Source organism: Psammomys obesus, unplaced genomic scaffold (genome assembly GCF_907164565.1).
Source record: "Psammomys obesus unplaced genomic scaffold, mPsaObe1.curated_primary_1811, whole genome shotgun sequence".
NCBI lineage: Eukaryota > Metazoa > Chordata > Mammalia > Rodentia > Muridae > Psammomys > Psammomys obesus.
In genome coordinates this window covers 13136434-13158780 of record NW_026592118.1, presented here as the reverse complement: position 1 = coordinate 13158780, position 22347 = coordinate 13136434, and the positions used below count along the sequence as shown (strand labels likewise).

General features: G+C 51.0%; 1 protein-coding gene across 4 annotated transcripts in view; it reads left to right on the top strand.

Annotated features, from left to right (window-relative positions):
• Agap3 (ArfGAP with GTPase domain, ankyrin repeat and PH domain 3) overlaps positions 1-22347 on the top strand; it is a 52395-nt gene that overhangs the window by 5094 nt on the left and 24954 nt on the right. For 3 of the 4 annotated variants that reach the window (XM_055612525.1, XM_055612526.1, XM_055612528.1), the window contains exons 2-7: positions 20358-20416; positions 20644-20731; positions 20958-21043; positions 21123-21264; positions 21785-21919; positions 22056-22183. In XM_055612525.1, the coding sequence (XP_055468500.1) occupies positions 20358-20416; positions 20644-20731; positions 20958-21043; positions 21123-21264; positions 21785-21919; positions 22056-22183 (638 nt within the window). Of the gene's footprint in view, positions 1-18340; positions 19218-20357; positions 20417-20643; positions 20732-20957; positions 21044-21122; positions 21265-21784; positions 21920-22055; positions 22184-22347 lie in introns of those variants that run through there. The other variant, XM_055612527.1, reaches the window with a different exon arrangement.

Sequence of the window (22347 nt, the reverse complement as noted above, 5' to 3'; positions counted from 1 at the left end):
TTTTTCCTACAATATAGTTTGAGCATGTTTTTTACCCCCTCCTCCAATTTCTCCCAGGTTGTCTCCATCTCCCTATGCACTCAACTTTATATTCTTCTCTCCTCTTTAAAAAGTTAAAGAAACAAACACATATACAAACCCCCACGAAAGCAGAAACTGAAATATACAAGTAAAAGATCAAGAAGAAAAAATTCCCAGCTGGGTGTGATGGCACATGCCTATAATCCTAGCACTTGGGGAGGCAGAGACAGGGGTATGGCTGTGAGTTCAAGGCCAGCCTGGTCTAGAAAGAGAGTCCAGGACAACCCAGGCTACACAGAGAAACCCTGTCTCAAAAAAACCAAAAAAAGAAAAAGAAAAGAAGGAAAGAAAAAAAATTTCCCAAACCAAACATAATGGGCAAAAATACCACTGAGTTTGTTTTGTGTTGGCAAATTACTCCTGGACACGGGGCCTGCTCTGAAGTGTGGTTAATACACCCCATCGGAGAAAATTACGTTTTCTTTTTGCTAGGGAATATCAATTGTAGATAGAGTTCTTGGCTAGTGGTGAAGCCCAGGTCCACTTCCTCCTCTCAGCACTGGGACCCCGTATGTCTTGAACCTGTACAGGTGGTGTGTACATTCTCACATTCTCTGGGAGTTTATGTGTGCATCAGTGCTGCTGTGGTGTCTGGAAGGCACTGTTTTCTTGGAGTCATCCATCACCTCTGGCTCGCAGTCTTTCTGACTTGTACATCGCTTGCTGAGCCTTGAAGTTTGATAAAGACATCCCGTTTAGAACTGAGTGATCTAAAGTTTCTTGCTCTCTGCATATAGTCTAGTTGTGGGTGTCTGTTAGCTGGGAAAGGAATTTTTAATGTGTTCTCCTATTTTTATTTATTTCCATCTTCCAAGATCTCAAGAAACCTTGGGAGTTGATGCTTCCTTCTGCAGGACATAGGTGGCCTGGGAGGGTTCAAGCAAGAGTGGAGTAGCCTGCATGAGAGTAGTCCCCACCCACCATGTGCCTTTGAGGCCTTAGCCAGCTGTTAGCACATGTCATGTTGGCACACGTGAGGGGAGCTCTGAACTTGACAGACAGGTGTCACTAGGGAACATGTTCTTCGGTTCTTGGGGAGACAGATACCTTCCTGCTCCTCGTTGCCTGAGCATCAATCTGTATGGCCACATCCTCTTTGTACCATCGCTCTACTCTCAGGTAGACTGAAGTTAGTTTAATCCTATTGGTTTGCCCCACTGCAATCCTCCACCTCACAGTGTGGGACCAGGACAAGGAGCCAGTCCTAGGGTGAAGTTAGGACAGGAAGGTGAGTGGGCAGATGGGGCAGGGGTGTTTTGTACCAGTGCTATCCATGCTCCTTGGTCTTCAACTATGTCTTGAAAGCAAGGCAAAGACTTCCTTGGTATTGCAGAGTTCCTCCTGGTTTTCCCTCAGTGTCCTTTCCATTTAGCACATGAGATGTCCTGGTTCTTAGACTAGCCTCCCTGAGACCCCACTACAAGCCATGGAGCCAGGGCCTTTGCCCGGTGTTCCTGATCCTCACTGAGTGTACCAGAGAAGGTTTGGCCAGGTGGGCACATGGTTGGCTCACATATATGGCTCCAAGGGAAGCTTTTGCAACTCAAACTGCCCTGGAGTTCCAACTATTAGAAACTTGTAGAATATAGAGCTAACAATGATTCAGGGCCTCCTCTTCCCTGGTGTACTTTTTTATGGCTATCTCGAATCCCCAACTGAAGCACGGCTTCAGTTATCACTTTCACTCAGCCGAGTGCATGAAGATAGCATACATGCAGAGATGCTTGCCCCAGAAACATTATAGAACATGTTCTTTAAAAAAAAAAAAATCTAATTTGAGGGCTGGAAAGATGGTTCAGCAGTTAACAGCACTGCTGGTCCTCCAGAGGACCCAGGTTCAAATCCAGCATCCAAATGGCAGCTCACAACTGTCTGTAACTCCAGTTCCGGGTGACCCTCACACAGAGATACATGCAGACAAAACTCCAATTTCATAAAAACAATAATAACAAAAATAAATACATCATTTTTAAAAAAAATCTCATTTGCGCCACCATAGTGGTGTACACCTTTAATTTCAACACTTGGGAGGCAGAGGTCAGCCTGGTCTATGTAAGGAGTTTAGCCATCTAAATCTTCATGGGGAGAAGAGTCTCACAGTAAACAAATAATAAGCCCTATTTGAAGGGCTGAAGAAATGGCTCGGTGGTTAAGAGAACTTAGTGCTCTTTCAGAGGACCTGGCTTAGCTTCCAGCATCTGCAGTGCCGTTCACAACCATCTGTAACTATAGTTCTAGGGGAGCTGATAGCCTTGTAGGCGTCAGACACGCACGTGGCACACATATACATGCAGGCTGTTTCAGTTAGGTCTCTGTTGGTGTGATAAACGCCAGAGCCAAAAGCCACTTACATCATCACACAGCTTATATCCCATCTGGGGGTGGGGGTGGGGTCAGAGCAGTCACTAAAGGCAGGAAGCTGGAGGCAGGAACGAAGCAGAGACCACAGAGAGGATTGCTGCTCACTGGCTTGCCCTCCAGGCTTACTTACACTCAGTTACTTTTCCTCATTTTTTCTTTCTTGCTTTTGTTTTCAAGACAGGGTTTCTCTGTGTAGCCCTGGCTGTCCTGGAACTTGCTCTATAGACCAGGCTGGCCTCGAGCTCAAGAGATCCTCCTGTCTCTGCCTCCTGAGTAGTAGGAGGTATGTCCTACTACGGTATGTCCCACCAATATGGCTTCAGCTCCCTTTCTTAGTTAACTCCCAGGACCATCTGCCCAGGGTTAGAGCACCTGCAGCTGTGCCACCCCAGAACGAACCACATGCTTGCCCCCAGGCCAGTCTGATGGGGACAGATTATCAGTTGAGGTTCCTGATGCTCAGGTGACTTTAGCTTGTTTACAGAAGAACTGTCTAGCACACAGGTAAATATGTACACACAAATATTTTTTTAAAAAATCTTGTTTTAAGTCGGACGCAGTGATGCACTCTTGTAATCCCAGCACTCCTGGAGGCAAACGTAGGCAGATTGCCATGAGTTCGAGGCTACCCTGATCTATAAAGTGAGTCCAGGATAGCCAAAGCTACACAGAGAAGCCCTGCCTTGAAAAACCAAAAAAGAAAAAGAAATCTTGTTTTAATACATGCTTATGTGTTAAAAATAAGTACCAACTCATACAACAAGGGAAGCTTAACCATAACTGTCCTGCCTTCCTACCTGAAAGTTGCTGTCAGGAGCATCTACCATGCTTTTTTGTTGTTGTTGATTTTTTTTTTTTTTTTTTTTTTTTTTTTTGAGACACAGTTTCTCTGTGTAGCTTTGGCTCTCCTGGACTCACTTTGTAGACCAGACTGGCCTTGAACTCATGGAGATCCGCCTGCCTCTGCCTCCCAGAATGCTGGGATTACAAGTGTGTGCCATGCACCTAGTTGCCATGCTTCCTTTTAGGCTCTTTTTCCTCTGTGGCTTTTGGTGGATTTTTGTGCTGCTAGTTTTTACAGAGTTTTTTGGTTTGGTTCGGTTTTGTGGCATGCAGGCATGCGCACCCGAGTATGTGTGCACCTGTGAAGGAAGGAGACATCGGCAGTGAATGTCTTCTGCAGTGTCCTCTGGCATTTTTTTGAGACAAGGTCTCTCACTGAACCTGGCCTCACAGATTGAGCTAAACTGGCTGGCCAGCAAGTGTCAGGGCTACTCCTGCCGTATGTCTCTCCCCAGTGCTGTGATTCCTGGTGCAGTCACCATGCTCAGCTTTCCTATGTGGGTACTCAGGATTGAATTCAGGTCCTTAGGCTTGGATTCTTTGAGACTCACTGTGGTCCCAGCTGGCCTGGAACTGGCTTTGTGATGGAGGATGACCTTGAACTTGAGCTTCTCCTGCTTTTTCCTTTCCAAGTGTTGGGATTATAGGTGCGCAACATCATGTTGACTTTACTCTTTAAAAAATACTTATTTTGTATGCATGAATTTTGCCTGTGTATGTGAATGTGTACAATATGTATATGCCAGGTACCAGCGGAACTGGAGTTATGGTCAGTTATGAGCTGCCATGTGGGTTCTGGGAACTGAACCCCAGTCCTCTGCAAGAGCAACAAGTGCTTTTAACTAACCAGTGAGCCATCTCTCCAGTCCCCTCACCCCCACCTCTGTTGGTGGCTTCTGTTTTGTTCTGTTTTGTGGCAGATGATGCCAGAGGTCCAGATACTTATAACAAGATACTCATGCCAGTTTGTTAATTGGCAGCCCCCTGGGCAGGGAGTGAGGATACTGGGTCCCTGTCACAGCTCTGCTTATGCTGGGCTAGGACAGTTCACTCCATGACTCTGTGCCTATCTCTCCAGAGCTGTATTTCAGTTGTGTCCCTGTAACAACTGTGCAGTTAACAGTATTTGGAACCATTTCAGGCTTGGCTCTTGGGACAGCTGTTAAGTAGGGGACTGAGGAGGACTCCATGCTCAGTACAAAGCCTTCTCTTTTGTGGCTTCTAAAATGTCTCACCTTAGAACCCACAGGGAGCTTACCAATGGAATAGAGCCTGTGGGAAGAAGGAGAGCTTCTATGCCTCAGTTTGCACATTTGACATGTCTCAGTGTGCTGAGGACAACAGGATCATACATGAACTAGGCCAGTGCCTGGCACAGGGCCAGCCCATGTTGATGGCAGTCTTATTCCAGAAGGCTGTGTCAAATCCTATTTGTGGTAAGGGCACACTGTTGATTACCTAGTTGTCTGATCATTTCCTTTGGACGATTTCCCAGATGAAGATGGTAAGATACAGAGTGTGCACATTTTGAGGACTTCTGCCGCTGCTCTGACTCCCAGGGGTAGAGATAGCCTTTTTCCCGCCCACTAATTTCCCGGGCAGAGGAGAAAAAAGCCAAAAAGAGAAAGATGAAATGGCTTTTCCTGTTTCCACCTGCATTTCTTTGGTTATGGCTTATTTGTTTTGCTACTTGATTGACTTTAGTAGGAATCATTAAAGGTTTGTTGGGCAGAGGATAGAATACTTGTTTATCAAATAGAGTCCTGGCTTCTATTCCTGGCACACCACACACACACACACACACACACACACACACACACACACACACACACTTTATTCTCATTTGATTTAATTCTGCTCCTTCGTACAGGTTGCTTTGCTTTGTTACTCCTGTATCTGCTCAGGTTTAAAGTAAGTTTAAACTCTCTTGGTATTGATTTTTCTTAATCGTTAGTTTCTGTTTTCCAGGAGTCATCCCCCTCCCCCACACTGGGCTGTCTTGCCCGCACTTTGCACTTTGTCCCATGGTGCCTGAGCAGGGCCCCTGTGTCTTGATGACCATGCTGGTGCCCGGTGCTTGGTTTGACAGTGTTACCTTTTCTTTCCCCAGCTCCCCTCCTTGCCACAGTTGGGTGCCACCCACAGCCCTACCTCTTGCTTTTTAATTTGATGTTGCAGTGGCATGTGTAGCCAAACGCGGCTCAGGAGTGGGATAAAAGCCCAACCCTGAGACCAGGAGCCAAGATGGAGGCTGAGAGGAGTCTAGATCCCTCAGGTCTTCTGTGTGTTCCTGCCAGGTAAGGCATCAGAGGCACAGCAGTTCCGTGACAGCAAATGTCACTTTTTTTTTTTAAAATATTTACTTCTTTTTTTTTTTTTTTTACATCCTGATTGTAGCCCCCTCTCTCAACTCCTCCCAGTCCACCCCCTCCCTCCCACTTCCCCCATCCCCTTTCCCCTAGTCCACTGAAAGGGGGAGTTCCTCTCCCTTGCTATCTATGCCTTGCTTATCAAATCTCATCAGGACTGCCTGGATCCTCTTCCTCTCTGGCCTGGCAAGGGTGCATCACCAGGGGCAAGCGTTCAAAGAGCAGGCAACCGAGTTCATAACAGAGGCAGCTCCTGTTCCCCTTACTCAGGAACCCACATGGAGACTGAGCTGCCTATGGGCTACATCTGAGCAGGGGGTCTAGGTCCTCTCCATACATGGTTCTTGATTGGTGTATCAGTCTGTGCAGGACCCCTGGGACCAGATTTTTTAGCTTTGTTGGTTTCCTTATGGGTTTCCTGTCCCCTCCATGTTCTTCTATCTCCCCGTTCCCATCCCTTCTGTCATAAGACTCCCTGCTCTCTGCCCAAAGTTTGGGTTGAGTCTCAGCATCTGCAAATGTCACTCTTGTTTGGAGGGTATTTCCTGTTAGAGACAACTTAACTACCCTATAGTCCTTATTCTGAGGAGAAGCTTTAAGATTTGTTTCCCATGCTCGTGACTCAGAGCCCTGCTGCTTGTCTCAAGATTATTCTCCAGTTTCTACATTGGAAGAAGTAGTCAAAGCTTGTAAGGAATGGCGTCAAGAGCCATGTTCCATGACTGGTGAGGTGGCTCACAGTTTGAAAGCACTTGTTGCACAGGCCTGAAGCATCTGAGTTCACTCCTCAGAACCCATAGTTGAAGCCAACTCCTTAAAGTCACCCTTTGACCACCCCACCCTGGAGGATACACTTGTACGCGCACAAGCACACACACACACACAAAGTGTCAATGAGATGGCTCAACCAAGCCTAACAACCCAGGTTTAATCCCTGGGTTCCACGTGGTAGAACCAGCTTTTGCAAGCTGTGCTCTGACCTCCAGTGTGTGCTATAACTTGCATGTGTAGATCTGTGCATGTACACAAAATAAATAAAATAAATGCATGGTAAAGTGATGAACAAATAGCTAGAACTGTGTTCTGGAACCAGACTGAGCAGTTTAGAATGTCAGAACTACCCTTTTGCTCTGCAGCTCTGTGACCTGGGATGATTCCTGCAGCCTCTCTCTGTTGGATTCATCTTTGATGTGATGTGGGTAATTGGCATCTAGTTCACAGTGTAGGTTATGAGGCTTAAGTAACTAAAAATAGCTGAAGCTGGGGAGAAGACAGAGCCAGGAGGGCCTTTATGGCAACGCAGGCTAGGGGGGGTCACTGGTTTTGGCAAGGCTGCTAGGAGATAAGGACCAAATGAGATCTCAGGGGAAATGCTCCCTATTCTACAGGGCAGTTTAGGGTGTTCCGGGGTAGCCCAGGAAGGTTCCACTGATGGGCACAGACTCAGGAGCCCAGGGTCTTTGGGCTCTGCGCTCTCTTGCATATAGCTGCAGCACTTGCTTTTTCTGGTTTTACCTCTAGATGGAAGCCTTGTTAATCCAGCGCTGTCAGTAAGGCCTCTAAGGTTGTCCTCAAACTGACAGTGACCTTGACGGCTGATACTGCCTCTACCTCCCAAGTGCTGAGATCACAGGTGTGCACTACCATGCCTTGTTTATGTGGGCTAGGACTGAATCCAAGACTTTGTGTGTGCTAAGGAAGTATTCTGCCTAATGAGCTACATCCCTAGTCCTGAGTTCTCAGTGTGCCTATGGCTGGTTTTCATGGTACAAGAAAACAATATTAGTTACTTTACTACCGCTATGATAGAACACCATGACCGAGACAACTTTCAGATGGAAAAGGTTATTTGGGCCTGTCCAGTGGATAAGAGTCCATCCTGGTGGGGAGGCATGACAGCTTACATCTTCAAACACAAGCACAAAGCAGAGAAGGTGCTGAATAGACACGGTGTGATCTTAGAGCCCACACCAGTGACACACTTTCTCCAGAAAGGCTGCATCTCCTAACCTCCCCAAACAGCACCACTAAATAGGAACCAAGTATTCAAATATTGTGGCCTATAGGGGACATTTCTCATTTACCCCGCCATAACATGGAATTTGTAAACTATAAGATAGCCTATACTATTTGGTTGTGAAAATTGAAAGCATAAGCGTGTTGTTGTTTTGATTCACCCTCTCAACGTCTTGAATTTAAAATGCAAACATAAATAGGCCTTTTCTATAAATATCCATTTTCAGTCAGTCATTTAACTAGTTTCTTTTTTAATGCTAAAGATTTACTTTTATTGTGTGTGTATGTGTAGGCTTATGTATACAAAAATCTATATGCATTAGTGTGTAAGTGTTCATGGAGGCCAGAAGAGGGCATTGAATTCCCTAGAATGACAGGCAGTTGTGAGCTGTCCCATGTGAGACCAGGAACTAAACCCAGGGCTTCTGTAGGAGCAGCTCTCACAACCACTAAGCTGTCCCTCCAGATGCTAACAAATATTTTTACTTACTTTTTGTTGGTAGGACGACACAGTCTCCCTATCTAAGGGTAGCTGGCCTCAACCATGCAGCCCACATAGCAGCCTTCCTGCCTCAGTGTTGCAAGGGCTTGGGATTACAAGCAGGAGCTCCCATGCCCCACCCAATAACTATTTCCTGAGCACCCACCAAGGCGACTGACAAGGACATCCCCCTAAGAGCACTATAGTACACCCCCATAGGATGTTTTTTAATTCATTTATTTGTATGCGCGTGTTTGCACACACATGTGCCACAGTGTGTACACGTGCAGAAATAAGAGAGCCACATTGGGAGTCAGTTCTTTCCATTACGTGGAGCTGTGGATTTAATTCAGGTCATCCTGCTTTGCAAACACCCTTACCTCTACTGCCATCTTGCTGACTGGCCTTCCTCCTCTCTCCACCCTTCACAGCGCGTAACCCTCTGCGACCCAGGAGTGTGACTTTTGTTTGGAATAGTTCAGATATTAAGGGCTTTCCTTGTTCCCAGTGTGGGAGCCGTGCTTCCCACGGTTCTGCCCAGAGAGAGATGGACGGTGACTCTTCCCTGCCCCTGGGAGACTTATGAAGTGTGCCAGGCTGGAAGGCTGTGTGGGATTTGCATCTATCAGATCCTGGTTACTTGTTAGGGTCTTCCTGGGAGTGGGTGAATGAACTAGAAGCCTCTCCCATCCTGGCATTGCAGGCAGGGACTATTGTAAGATCTTTTGTTTGTGGTAAGAAATGTCAAGGCTCTCCCAGCAAGCTGGTACTTTTCTCTTGGAAATGGGAGGCACTGAAGGAGCTTCCTCAGCCCTCCCCAAGGTTTGTTCCTTGCTTTGTCTATTACCAGTTCCTGGCAGCCTCAGTGATAAAGGACAGAGTGCTAAGCCAGGGAGTGTCCCAACCCGCTGCAGCAGCACATGCAGATGCCAAAGCTGAACCCAGTAGCCAGCAGGGAGCCTGTGGATGAGTCGGACTATGTCATCCTTGGTCACGCTGATGTGACACCCCAAGCCTCCTTCAGCCCACTGAGGCCTGAGTGATCATCTTGTTAAGAATTAATTCTTGCCATCTTTGTCACTGTTAGGGGAGATACGGTCCTGAGCCTGTTTAACACATTCAGCTCCTCAGCACATCTGCTCCAGAGTCCAGAGCCAGCTTCCCGCCAGACCTAGAGGGCAGAAGATTCTTGGTGTGTGTACTTCTCTTGAGCCCTTAGAACCCATCAGAAACCCTTTTATGTGTGGGAGGAAACTCTCCTAGTGGCCACACCTTTGACCATGAACACTGGGCTCGGTGTCCAGCATCTACCCCAAGTACATCTTCAGTTTGTTCATCCAGCCCCTTACCCTGGCCTGCAGCCAGGTGCCACCTGCCCTTCCCATCACTCTGACCTGAAGTGGCCATCAGTTAAGAGCATTCTTCTTGGGGCTGGAGAGATGGCTCAGTGGTTAAGAGAGCACTAGCTGCTCTTCCAAAGGACAGGGTTCAATCCCCAGTACCCACATGGCAGTTCACAACTGTCTGTAACTCCAGTTCCTAGGGAGTTACACAGACAAACATGCACGCAGAACACTAATGTACATAAAATATAAATAAATAAATTGTAAAACTTAAAAAAAAGCCGTTGTTCTCAGCTTGTTGCGGTTTGGGGGAGTTGCTGTCCTGGACTCATATTAGCACATTGTCATAGCACATCTTGCTCACATTTTGCTTCTTCTGGCAACTCCTCAGCCAGCCAGGTTCACTTTGCCTGCCGCAAATACAGAGCCTTCCTTACCCTGATAATGTCCTGTGACCTGGAGCAGCTGTTGCCGTCCCTAGCTTACCTCTGCTTCCTGATGGAGCCTGAACTCTATACCTGTTGCAGAACTGCCCAGGCCACTCCAGGTCCCCTACCTAGCGCCCTGCCTGCTGTGGTGGGTCCTTGAACCTCCAAGGAGCCTGATTCCATGTTGGGTCTTCTGAGCCAGTTCCTCTGGCACAGCTGAGGAGAGGCCTTCTGGATCAAGGAATCATGCCCTGGAATCATGGAAAGGGCTGCTGGAGGGACTGTCCTGCATCAGCTGCATCCAAGGCGTGGGTTTTCCTAGGCTACCACGCCAAGGACCTACACATCCTTCTCTATGGGCTAGAGTCAGAGAGGCCATTTATGGTGGCTGATGTGCTCCTCTGACTCATGCCTGTCCATGGTCAGAATGCCACAACAGCCAGTCACAGTAAGAGTGCCAGAACAGCCAGCCATTAAGTCTTTGGTTGTTTTTCCTTTTTTGAGACAGGGTCTCTATATGGCTCTGGCTGTCCTGGAACTCACTGTGTAGACCAGGCTGGCCTCAAACTCACAGAGATCTGCCTTCTCCTGCCTCCCAAGTGCTGGGATTAAAGGTGTGCACTAGCATGCTTGGCCATTCATGAGTTTTGACTAGCCCAGTAGCTGTGGTCCATCTTAGGTAGGACCAGATGGCCAGGGGAAGGGTGATACGATGAGTACCCTCCATGGGTCCAGACTTGGGACTGGAAAATCACAAGAGCCCTGCTTTTGAGCTCAGGCTAGCCCAGGCCTCAAGGTGGTACTGGGAGGAAAGCCTATAGGAAGCAGGGTACTGCCCTCCTTGTTTGGTCCCTGGCCACATGGAGGTGGGTAAGCAGCTTGGTGCTTCAGGTCATTGATGGGGTCAGAGGACTCAGGTGACAGGTGGAAGTAATCAAGAGAAAGAAGGAGGCTTACGGAGTGGTGGCCATCTTTCTGTGTGGGGTGGGGGACGGTGAGCCTCACAGAGACCCTCTGAGTATGAGTATCAGACAGGGAGAGTCGATTGAGTCCAGGGAAGGGACTACCCATAGCATCAGTGCAGGGAAGAGTAGAGACCAGGCTCAAGTCCTCATGGTTACACATGAGCCCTCCTAGCTGAGGACAGCATGGGCTGTCTCAGGTTTATGTGTTAGCATCTTCCGTCCTCTGAGCTATGAGACCTCCTTCCCAGTGTCTTAGCCCTGCTGACAGGGATACATCCCATGGGCCTTGTTAAGCAGTAGACCTTGATAGTGCCTGGCGTAGGGTAGGGAGAAAGACTGGCCTCTTCCTTATAGGAGGCCTAGAATAGGCCAGATATAGGAGGGTGGGGACAGCATCCAAGGGAGCTTGGCAGGGGATCACTTCCTGGATACTCTGTCTGACTTGGCCATTCCTTTCTTCCTGGGAAGCCCCGGATAGGCTGATACAGTCCACGAGGAGAGGACCATGGGGAGAAACAGGGCTGGCCGAGGTGAGGTGTAAACATGGGAACAATAGTGTCAACAGCCTTTTCTCAAGGTGCCCCAGACTGGATCAACAATACAGTCTGTTTCTGTGACAAGCTAGAATATACGCACTGAGCCAGGCACCCAGGCCGGAGGTGGGTTATGTGAGTACTCCCTCCTTGCTGTAAGCAGGAGATGGGCACACACAGATGTTAGCGTAATGGTAAGCTGGCAGCAAAGAAACACTGTTTAACAAAGAAAGCAAAGTATGTTGTTTTAGCAGGATCCCCAGGGCACAGGATTCGGGCTGGGGGTGGGTGCTGCCCAGTGGCCCTGGGGGCAGGGTGTCTGAGCGGATGTTGCTAGTGGTTACTAGCCTGCCGCCTTGACAGGCATAGCCAGACACAGTTTTACTGGAGTAGTGATTTCGTTAGGAAAATTGCTGCCGTAATGTGTTTTAAAACCACATAAACGTGCCACCCCTCACCCCAGCACTTTTTGTGTTTGTGCTGCAAATGTCACAAGATTGACAGCTCTTGCTGTGCATGATGAGGAGCTGCAGGATTTTGTGCTGGGGCTTCGGGATCAGTTCTGCCACCTCAGGTAGAAAAGCAGTGAGAGAGGGACATTGGTCTGGCACATGTGGTGGCCCAGATACTGCCATTCTCCTAACAGTGTAAGTTTTGGATCTTTTTTCCCAAGGTATTATCGACTCCATTTTGCAGGTAGAGAAACTGAGGTATGGAGAAGTTAAAGAAATGCTTTAGGCTCATTATAAAGTGTTTGAGACAGGGTAGTAGCAAGCAGGTTTCCAGAGCTCAGCTCCTGCCCTGTGTAAGGTAGGTTGTGGGGGGATACTTCCATACCCTGGAAATAGTGTATGCAGCCCTTCCCTCATGGCATTTTTGTGCCTTGATAGTCCTACCCTGTGATAGTATCCCTGCTGGGTGTGGGTGGAGAGACTGCCTCTCCCTCTCCCTGGACAGACATCGCTCCTGTCTGGCGGATGGTAGTGTTCACATGTTTTAATCCATTACAAGCCTATCAGTATAATTACATCCCTCATCACGCAGTGTGCGTGTACTGGATAAGCAGCTAACATGCTCCCTTTTGCAGAGAGCTCTGCAAGCTGTTCAGAACCAGGTTTGAAAAACCCAAGAGAAAAGGAGGCAAAGAACAGGACGAGAGAGACATGAAAACAAAACTCACGCAGTCAGTCACCAGGAAAAGATGCTCTCTCCTAGCAATCAGAGAAGCACATCCATGGAGACAGGAGCTGCTGCATGCCCTGTCCACTGAGCGGAACTGGAAAGGCACGCGGTGTGCTCACGCATGGGTGCATTCCACGCTGCTGGTTTATGACTGGGATTTTGGATGAGTCCCATGACGTTCATGTAGCTGGGGTGAGCCTGAACTGATCCTCTTGCCTCACATCTCCCAAATGTTACGGTTTTGAGTATATGCCATCGTAGAGGGTTTGTGGGGTGCTGGGGGTTCCTGTGTGCATCTAGACAAATGTTCTACCGGCTAAGCTCTAGCTTCACCCGCAGACCCTTTACTTTTTGAGACAGGGTCTTCATTATGTAGCCCTGGCTGGCCGGACCTGGATAGCAAGCCCTGGACCTTGTTATCCCACTCAGCTAATTCATGGAACTTCAGTACCTTTTTAAAAACAGTCTCACTCTAGGCTCCAGATTCATGTCAGCTATGCTTCACCAGGGCAGAGCTACATCTCCAGCCTCTCCGTGAAGATGTAATTAGCATGGTTAGGCCCAGAGGTCCCCTTTTCAGAAGGACACTGTCAGGGCCAGGTGGCCACTCCACTCCAGTCTGACCTCAGCATCTTTTTAAGAACGTGTACAGCAGCACTGTTTCCACATGTTATGTCTGAGATCTAGATCTCAAATCTCCAGCGCACCCAGCTTAGAAGGCTAGAGTAAAGGTAGAGGGGACCACCCTAGGCTTGGCTGCCTTGGCAGATGTGAAACTACAGGCCTTGGGCTGAGTTTCTACCTAGCCCATTAGGCATGGGGTACCACTTTTAATCCCTCACATCTGTGTGACCCTTACCTAGGGGGTCCTGAACCTTTTACTGCTCACCTGCTCCCCACCAGGCCTCAAGAGCCTGTCATTGCTCTGTGTACAGCTTGAGCTGGGAAGGTGGGATTCTTCCCTGTTTTATATACCAGATCTGAGGTTCGGCAAGGTTGTGATGAGTGTAGGTGGTCACACAGCTAGTAGGTTCCTATATTAGCTGCCTTTTGTGTTGCTGTGATCAAATACTTGGCAGAAAGCAGCTCCAGGAAGGAAAGGTTTATCTTGGTTTGCATTCGAGTGTACCATCTGTCACAGTGGGGAAAAACAGAAATGTGGGCACAGGGTATCAGAAGTCGGAGAGCACAGAGAGATGACTGCTGGTGCTCGACAGTGTCTTTACTCCGTCCAGAGTCCAGCATGTGGAACGGTGCCTTTCCACCTGAGGAGTCCTCACAGACAGGCTCACAAGTTGATAATCAGTGTGAAGCCATTCCAGTGCTGGGAGGTGAGTTTGAGCCCAGGTATGCCCTTTGACTTTGGGCCTGGGTGGATTGTGCCACTGTGACACTCTCCCCACCAGAAACTCTGTCCTCGAGGCCCAGCTCCTTCTTAAGGAAGAGTCCTGGTACATAATTCATGTGTTGCTAAAACTCTAGTGGGAAACCAGACACAAGTGAGGAGCACATCTCAGAGTGGAGTGTTAGGGGATGTTGACAGGGATCACTGAGATCCTGTGGTTTTCCAAGGGGAGGGACAGTCCCACTGAGACCCAGGTGACCAAAAGGACAAGGTATAGGTGGAGATTGTATCGTGAAGTAGAGGCAAGGGGATGATAAGTGAGACCAAGCAGGGTCAGGGCATGGAGACATGAACTGGATACAGAGTGTCCCGTTGGAATACCACAACTGCAGGCAGTGTGGTAGCAGATGGGTGTAAGACCACCATTAGGAAGAGGATATGGTGGCATAGGTGGGCTGCTGTACAGAGGACCCCCTTGTAGGAGGAAGTGCTGATAGAATGGCTAGGATTTTTATGGAGGTGGTGGGGACAGGCATTGAGTGCTCTTGCTTCTTTGGCTTGAGCAACTAGGGGCAGATATCTGCCATTTGCCTGGGAGGAAGCAGTTTGGAGGTGGAACTTGGAGGTGAGTTGTTGCTGCAGTTTTTAAGAAGGCAGGGTCCAGAGACTGCCTTCTTAACCCAGAGACTCTTTACTTGAGTCCCTGACATCTGACCCTCCTACCACCCGAAGACACACCAGTCCTACCCACCCTGGAGGTGGTGGTGCATCACGTGCCTTTACAACTTAAGAGCTGAGTGTATCCAGCCCATGGGCCCTGCGGGGCTAGCATGCCTCCTGCAGGAAGATGCTCTGCTGCCACCTTGTGGCTAGAAAGAACCTGGCTGGTCTTGGCGGCCATACCTGAAGACGCCTAATGCCCATCCACTCCACGGGAAGCAGGGTGTTTGCAAGCTTTGGTTTCCAGGCAAAAGCTGTTCCTTCTTTGTTTTGTAGAACGATAGCCACCAGTTTGCTGTGGATAATATAGGCTTTGGCAGTCACTGTGCTTATCAGTGCATTAGCAAGCACTAGGTGACTGCAGACCCAATGGAAGCCCATGGGAGTTAGGCATCGCTGCCCTTCTCTGTTGAGCAAGCAGTGTTCTCTTCCCAGGTGTGTCTCACATCTCATCCCTGCCCATGGGATTGCTCTGTGCCGAGACACTTCTGTGCAGGGGTCTTGAGGCCCAGGCTGAACAGGGCCAGAAAGCTTGCTCAGTGCTTGCCTGAGCACACTCTGGCCAAGGAAGAAGTTGCTCATTCTGACCTAGAATGCATAGTCAGGGTCTGTGAGAAATTAATCACTAATCCTTCAGAAACATCAAAAGAGCCCATCAGTCCCGGTGGGACAGATGCAGTCTGGCTGTGAGAAACGGCTGCCCTGAGAGTGCTGATTTTGTGAGGTTTGATCCTGTTGAATAGTTCCAGCACAGAGCTTTCAAGGCCAGCCTTATTGCTTATAGGTAATGGCTGTGTGGAACAGAGCTGCGGTTGTCACGAGCGTTCAGAGCAGGTGTGAGTGTGGGTACATAGCTAGAACCTGTCCCACCCAGCTGTTCTCTTTGCTAAAGCAACCCACCCATTAGGTATCTTGTCCTCTATCCCCTTCAGTCCTCAAAGACTGGCTTCCCAGCTACTGTACTGTGCTTGCGTTCTCGTTGGGGTAAGGAGCTGTAATGGCAGTCTTATTCTTCTGTGAAAGAACAGTTCCTGTGTGTGGGTTAGACAGGATGGATAGATGAAGGCAGGGCACTGACTTACTTAGGGTTTCTATTCCTGTAATAGACGCCATGACCATAAAGAACTTGGGACAGAGAAGGCTCACTTTGCTTACACTTCCACAACACAGTCTGTTACGGAAGGCAGTCTAGGCAGGAGCTGAAGCAGAGCTCAAGTGCTGTTTACTCATTGGCCTGCTCCTTCTGGCTTGCGCAGCCCACTTTTTAAAATTCTCTCATCCCTATCTCAGTTTCCACTCCTTCCATTCCTTTCCCTCACTTCTCCTCTTACCCAGATCCACTCCTCTGTTTCCATTCAAAAAACAGAGCAGGACTCCGCAAGGACTCAACAAGGCATAACAAGTTACAATAAAATGAGGCACAGACCCTCACATCTAGGCAGGACTGGGCAACCCAGTAGGAGGAAAAGTCCCAAGAGCAGGCAAAAGAGTCAGGCATGCCCCACTCCCACAAGACCACCATACTACATGACTAAATATGTAGGCGGAGGACCTAGGGCAGACCCATATAGGCTCCCTGATTGTCACTTCAGGCTCTGTGAGCCCTCTTCAGTGGGCCCTGTTCTTGTGGTGTCTTTGACCCCTCTGTCAGCCCACTTATAGTCCTCAGGGCCATCTGCCCAAGGGTGGCACCACTCAGCTCATGAATCAAGAAAATGCCCCCACAGATCTGGCAGTCTTTATTTTTTAAATTTACTTTTATGTGCATTGGTGTTTTGCTTGCATGTAGGTCTGTATGATGGTGTCAGATCTTGGAATTACATGTGAGTGCTGGGAATTGAACCCGGATCCTCTGATAGAGCATTCAGTGCTCTTAACCGCTGAACCATTTCTCCAGTCCCAACTTGGCTGTCTTTTTCGGTTTTTTAAGACAGATTTTCTTTGTGTAACCTTGGCTGTCCTGGACTTGCTTTGTAGACCTTGAGATCTGCCAGTTCCGTTACAGAGACCTGCCTGCTTCTGCCTCCCTGAGTGCTGAGATTTCAGGCATGTGCACCACTGTGACCAGCTCAACTTGGCAGTCTTAAGGATGCATTTTCTCAATTAAGATTTCCTCTTGCCTGATATGTCTAGGTTTGGGTCGAGTAAACAAAACCAAAATCAGCACAGCATGTCAAAGTAAAAAGACTGCATTTTTCTGGTTGGCTTAGGAAGGTCGGCTGACTTACATTAGAAAGTGTGAGTCAAGATCTCTGGGGTTGTCTGATCCTGGGCCTGCCTGAGATCCTGGGAAAGGCTCCTCTGTGGAACCGCCTATTACATCTGTTGTTAGGAACAGGGAGGCAACCATCCTCTCCACTCTTAATAACTACTCCCACGAGAATGCAGAATACCCTAGAGATCCAGCCCAGGACTTGAAAGTCTCCAGCTCTCCCTTCTAGGAGCACCTTGATTGGAGGGGCCCTGCCTTCCCAGGCATTCCCCTAACCCCAGCCCCCTCAGGAATGTGCTGCTTTCTTTCATCTCCTAGTTCTCATAGGGACCATGGGATTCTGGAGCTGAAAGGAACTTGGAGTTGGGCTGGGTTGGGTGGAGGCCACCTGGGAGGATGATCAGTGTCCAGGGTCACTCAAGCACTACCCTAAAGTGGTTTCTTCCGTCTGTTCCTGGTGCCAGTGGTTGTCATCTTTGGATGATGGAAGCTGGCTGTCTGGGCCAGGAGAGAAGTGATATGGCTGGTGCAGTATGGAGCATTTGCCCCATCCTGGGGTGAACCTGAATTTTCTCAGGATTGTGTGCAGCCCACATCCCTGATGCCAAAAAGCCATTGGAATTAGGGGTGCTTTAGTTTACAGTGTCAGCCAAGGCAGGTGAGGACCACAAATTCTCCCACCGCTGTTACCTGGACCTGGCTAGGTAGCAGGGTCCTCAAGAGTTTCTCCTGAGCACTGAGGTTTACCTTTCACTTTTTCCGCTGCCCTTTGGTCTAGTCCAAGCAAAATAGTGTCTTCTGAGTTTTATAATATCCAAAGGAAAAGGCTGCCTCAGCAACAGCAGCTGCTGTAGCATCGGAGCACCTCAGCCTTAACATCAGAGCCAAAGCCTGAGATAGGGTCACTTTGCTAAAATTTCCAGTCTACAGACAGAAGTCTGCAGCTCAGAGATGGCATAAGATTTGTCTATATCCTGGCTCAGAAATTGGGCTTCTAATGAATTTGTCTGGTTCTGGAGACCTTGGTCCTTCCTCTTTGGAGAAGGAGAAAATGGTTCACTGTTTTACACTGTGCCTTGTGTAGGGTGTGCTTGAGGACTGTTATTTATTTGGTGTGCTCTTAATGACAACTCCTCACCTACCTGCCTAGTCCTAGGAGGAGCCCTGGCTGGAATTTCCTGTTTTCTGAGAGCTCCTAGGGGCTGCCCTAGCAGGCCGGCTGTGCTGCGCCGCCGTTCCTGGGTGTTCCAGGCCAGACTTGCCACCTCTCCTGGTTAGGCTGGCTCCAGGCCCTTCCAGGTCTGGGCTTGCAGGCTTGAGGTGGAGGAGTTGAGGGACTCTATAGGCCCGCACCAAAGTGCCCAGAGGCCGGAGGTCCGTGCGCCCCCGGCCGCGGCCCCGGCCCGGGCCCAGCCCCGCATCCCTCGCCATGGGCCTGGCCTTCGCCTGTGGGCCCTGAGCATGGAGCGGGGCTGGCCGCCGGGGGAGAGCTGCAGCGGGGAGCGGCCCGCCGTCTGCCGCCGCGCCCTCAGCGTCTGCGACTCGCTGGACCTGCACAGCTCCCCGGCCGACCGGACCGCCGCCGCCCTACAGGCCGCCTTGTGCGCCGCGCGCGAACAGCCTGCGCGCCCACGGAGCGTGTGCTCCGGGACTCGGGGGTCGGCGCCCTCCGGCGCGCGCAGCCTGCTGCTCGGCTTCCTGCGCCCGCGCCACGGCCGTCGGGGCCCCACGCCCTCGGAACCTCGGGGCTCGCCGCCGCCCAGCCCTGAGCTCAGCCCCGCGCCTACCCGGCGCAGTCGCGGCCCTGGGGAGCGGGCGGCCAGGCCCCGGCCCACCAGCATGACGTTCCTGGAGGTGAACCGTCTAGAGCTGGCGGCGTCGGAGGCGCCGGGCACGGGGCTTGGCCGCACGGGGAGCTCGGGCTTCCTGCGGGGCGCGTCGCTGTGGAGTAGCCAGCGCTGGCAGGTGTTCCGTGGTGGCGGCGGGCGCGGCGCGGAGAATCCCCGGCGCGGTTTGTCTGCGCTCAGGAAGAGCTTTAGCTTCCGTCTGCGCCGCGGCCAGGAGATCCGGCGCTCCGAGTCAGGGCTGCTTGCCCGGCCACCCCGCGCACGCACCCGCAGCGACGGCGACGCCAGCTCCCTGGGTACTTTCCCAAGCCGCCGAGACCTGCTGGGCGCTGACGCCCCGTGCGCGCCACCGGAGCCCGGCCGCCCCCGCGCCGCCGCCAGCCTCTGGAAGCTGCTCACCAACCGCTTCCGCCGGAGGGAGCCCGCGCCCGCAGCGCCGCTGTGGAGCCGTCGGGCAGCAGGGGCCCCAGGACTCCTGGGCGGGCAGAGCGGTAAGGGGGAAGGCTGTGCGCCGAAGTAGCGAAGTAGCGTCTGGTTGAGTCTGGCAGAAATCAGTTTGTGTGAGAAACTGTCGGAGCCTACCTGATAGAGACGGGTGGGTGAGCATTGCTTTCGCCTGCCAGTTGCTATGTCGAGAGTCGTTAGAAGTGCCCAGAGAAGAGAGCAGTGGTATAGAATTCCAGGCGGTGGCACTGCCCATGGCATCCTGGAGTGGCATCCTAAGAGACCTGAGTTCCAATGCCATCCTCTTTCTATACTGTGGATACAGTATGGCTGGCTGCTCAGGAAAGAGGTTCTCTGTTGGGACGAGAGAGTTTCCTAGCTGGGGCTTGACCTCTCTAGCTGCCTCTGAAGCTGAGGTCAGGGACTGATTGTGGACTTCAGTGAGATAACACTGTGAAACATCTGTGGGCCGGGCCAATGAGTGGGAGCTGGGCAGGACAGCAAGTACTGCCCAGACAAAGCCCAGGCCAGGCCATCTAGAACTTGCTGGCTCTCAGGTCACAGGCACCTAGGAGCAAGAGGTTTCCCTTTGAAGGACTTTGAATCTACGGGCCCAGTGGTTTTGAGTGTGGTCTAATGAAAGGGAGCCTGGAGGCTGTCTTCTGCAGAGGTGCTGGGGAGAAGGCCTAGCAGGGCCTGGTAGATGTGCCTCATTGGACCTGCCTTTACAGAACAGGGCCAGGCGAGGCTCCTCCCTCTTCGCCCTGGCTCAGGAATGTAGTAGGTGGCCCCACCCTTCGAAGGGTGAGCTGTTCCTACTCGCAGGAAGGAGACTGGTCCCCCTTGCCAGGGCCCTGCCCATTTTGGGTCTGGTTTGAGACCTGCTGGAGTAGCCTCTTACCTGGGTGAGAGGCATCCAGGCAGCAGGCCAGGTGAGCTCATGAGGAGTCTTCGTCCCTAATGGACCAAGCAGGGTCAACAGACCTAGTACAGGCAGGTTGAGCTTCAGCTCACAGTCCTGCCCTGAAGACTCTTTGTTCCCTAGGGAGTTAGGGGTGAGGGTCAAGACCTCCTGGAGGACAGTAATGTCTGGTCTTGACTGAGGAGTGTTATAGGTGGCAGGTATGAAGATTAGGGCAGGTGTGTGTGTGCCACAGTGGCCCTGATGGATGGCTCTGTCTTTGCAGATTCATTTGTGAACAGCCAGGAGTGGACCCTGAGCCGCTCTGTGCCAGAGCTTAAAGTGGTGAGTGGGCCCATGGGAGGTCCAGAGGCCCTGTGGCTGGGTGGGCCAGGCTTTAGGTTGTGGTTCTGCTGACTTCCACTCTTTCCCCTGTTGCCTTACTCCCTCCCCCTGGCGTTCTCTGGGCCTCTCTCTACCTTTCCAACCTGCACGTTCCTTCCTGAGCCCCACCTGAGCTCACCTTTTCCTCACACCTTCTGACCACGGCTTTACCCGTTCCTCTTCTGCAGGGCATAGTGGGGAACCTGTCTAGTGGGAAGTCAGCCTTGGTGCACCGATATCTGACAGGCACCTACGTCCAGGAAGAGTCCCCTGAAGGTGAGCATCACAGGCCAGGCCGCCCGAGAGGCTGGCCAGAGTTTGCCTCTGCCCCCACCACGTGTCTGTGGAGGCCTCTCACCCCTGTCCCAGCCCATCCTCTTCTCTTCTCCCCTGGGAACCAGGGCTTCTGCTCACGCCCGCACAGCACACACACACATGTGCATACACCCCCTCCCATGTTCCCCTTTCTCCACATTTGGTCCTGACCTGTACTCTGTCCTAGGGGGTCGGTTTAAAAAGGAGATTGTGGTGGACGGCCAGAGTTACCTGCTGCTGATCCGAGATGAAGGCGGCCCCCCTGAGCTCCAGGTGATGCGCCTGCTGACTTGCCCGCCTAGTGCCCAGCTTCCCCAGGGCCAGCGGGTGCTCACTGTGCTTATCTCCGCAGTTCGCTGCCTGGGTGGATGCGGTGGTGTTTGTGTTCAGCCTGGAAGATGAAATCAGCTTCCAGACGGTGTACAACTACTTCCTGCGCCTCTGCAGCTTCCGAAATGCCAGCGAGGTGCCCATGGTGCTGGTGGGCACACAGGGTGAGGCAGGGCATGGTGTTTGGCAGGGATGGTGGTGGATGAGTAAAGTCTCCAAAAGCAGGCTATGAGACCCCAGCTCCCACTCCCTGCCCAGCAGACTCCTAACTACCATGGGACTTAAACCCGTGGTCCTTAATTTGCTTTTCTCTGGATGATTCCCAAATGTGTGTGATTATTGTGTCCAAAGTTGTTATTGTTGTTACTGGAACAAGGTCGGTCTCTGTAGTACAGGCTGACCTTGAATTTGTGGTTCTCTTGTCTTACCCTCCCAAATCTAAGATTATAGGCATGTGCCACAACACTGGGCTGTGTCCACATTTGTTTTCAGTGCATGAGCAAGGACTCATTATAAATCACTGGTTTGTTTTTACTCAAAGAGGCAATAATAGAATGAGACAAGGTCTAGGCACCTGAGTTCTCCATGTTCTGTGCACCCCGCTTGGGCCTCTCTCTTCTGGCCCACCAGTGCATAACCCGCTATTGCTTCTCAGCCAGCTGAGTGATTCCCCATTTCCAACAGATGCTATCAGTGCTGCCAATCCCCGGGTCATTGACGACAGCAGAGCCCGCAAGCTGTCCACAGACCTGAAGCGCTGCACCTATTACGAAACCTGTGCAACCTATGGGCTCAATGTGGAACGAGTCTTCCAGGATGGTAACTCAGGACCCCAGAGCTGGGTGCAGGGTGGCTCTGTGGCAGGCACTTGGTGCTGTGCATGCCCGGGGAGCTGCCGCGCTGGACATTAACTCCTTTCTCTGGCAAGTAGAGTTGACTTTGCTCTTCCCTGCAGTGGCCCAGAAAGTGGTAGCCTTGCGGAAGAAGCAGCAGCTGGCTATCGGGCCCTGCAAATCCCTGCCCAACTCGCCCAGCCACTCGGCCGTGTCTGCTGCCTCCATCCCAGCTGTACACATCAATCAGGTGCGGTTGCCTGCCTGTACCCCCTGGTCTTGTTTGTGTGTGTCCCAGCACCTCAGGCTCATCCTCACCCTTGCTCATCTCTCTCGATTCCTAGCCTTGCTTGTGGCTCCAGTTCCGTTTAGCCTGCATGGCTGGCCTTGGTCTGGCCTTTTCCTTGTGGTGAC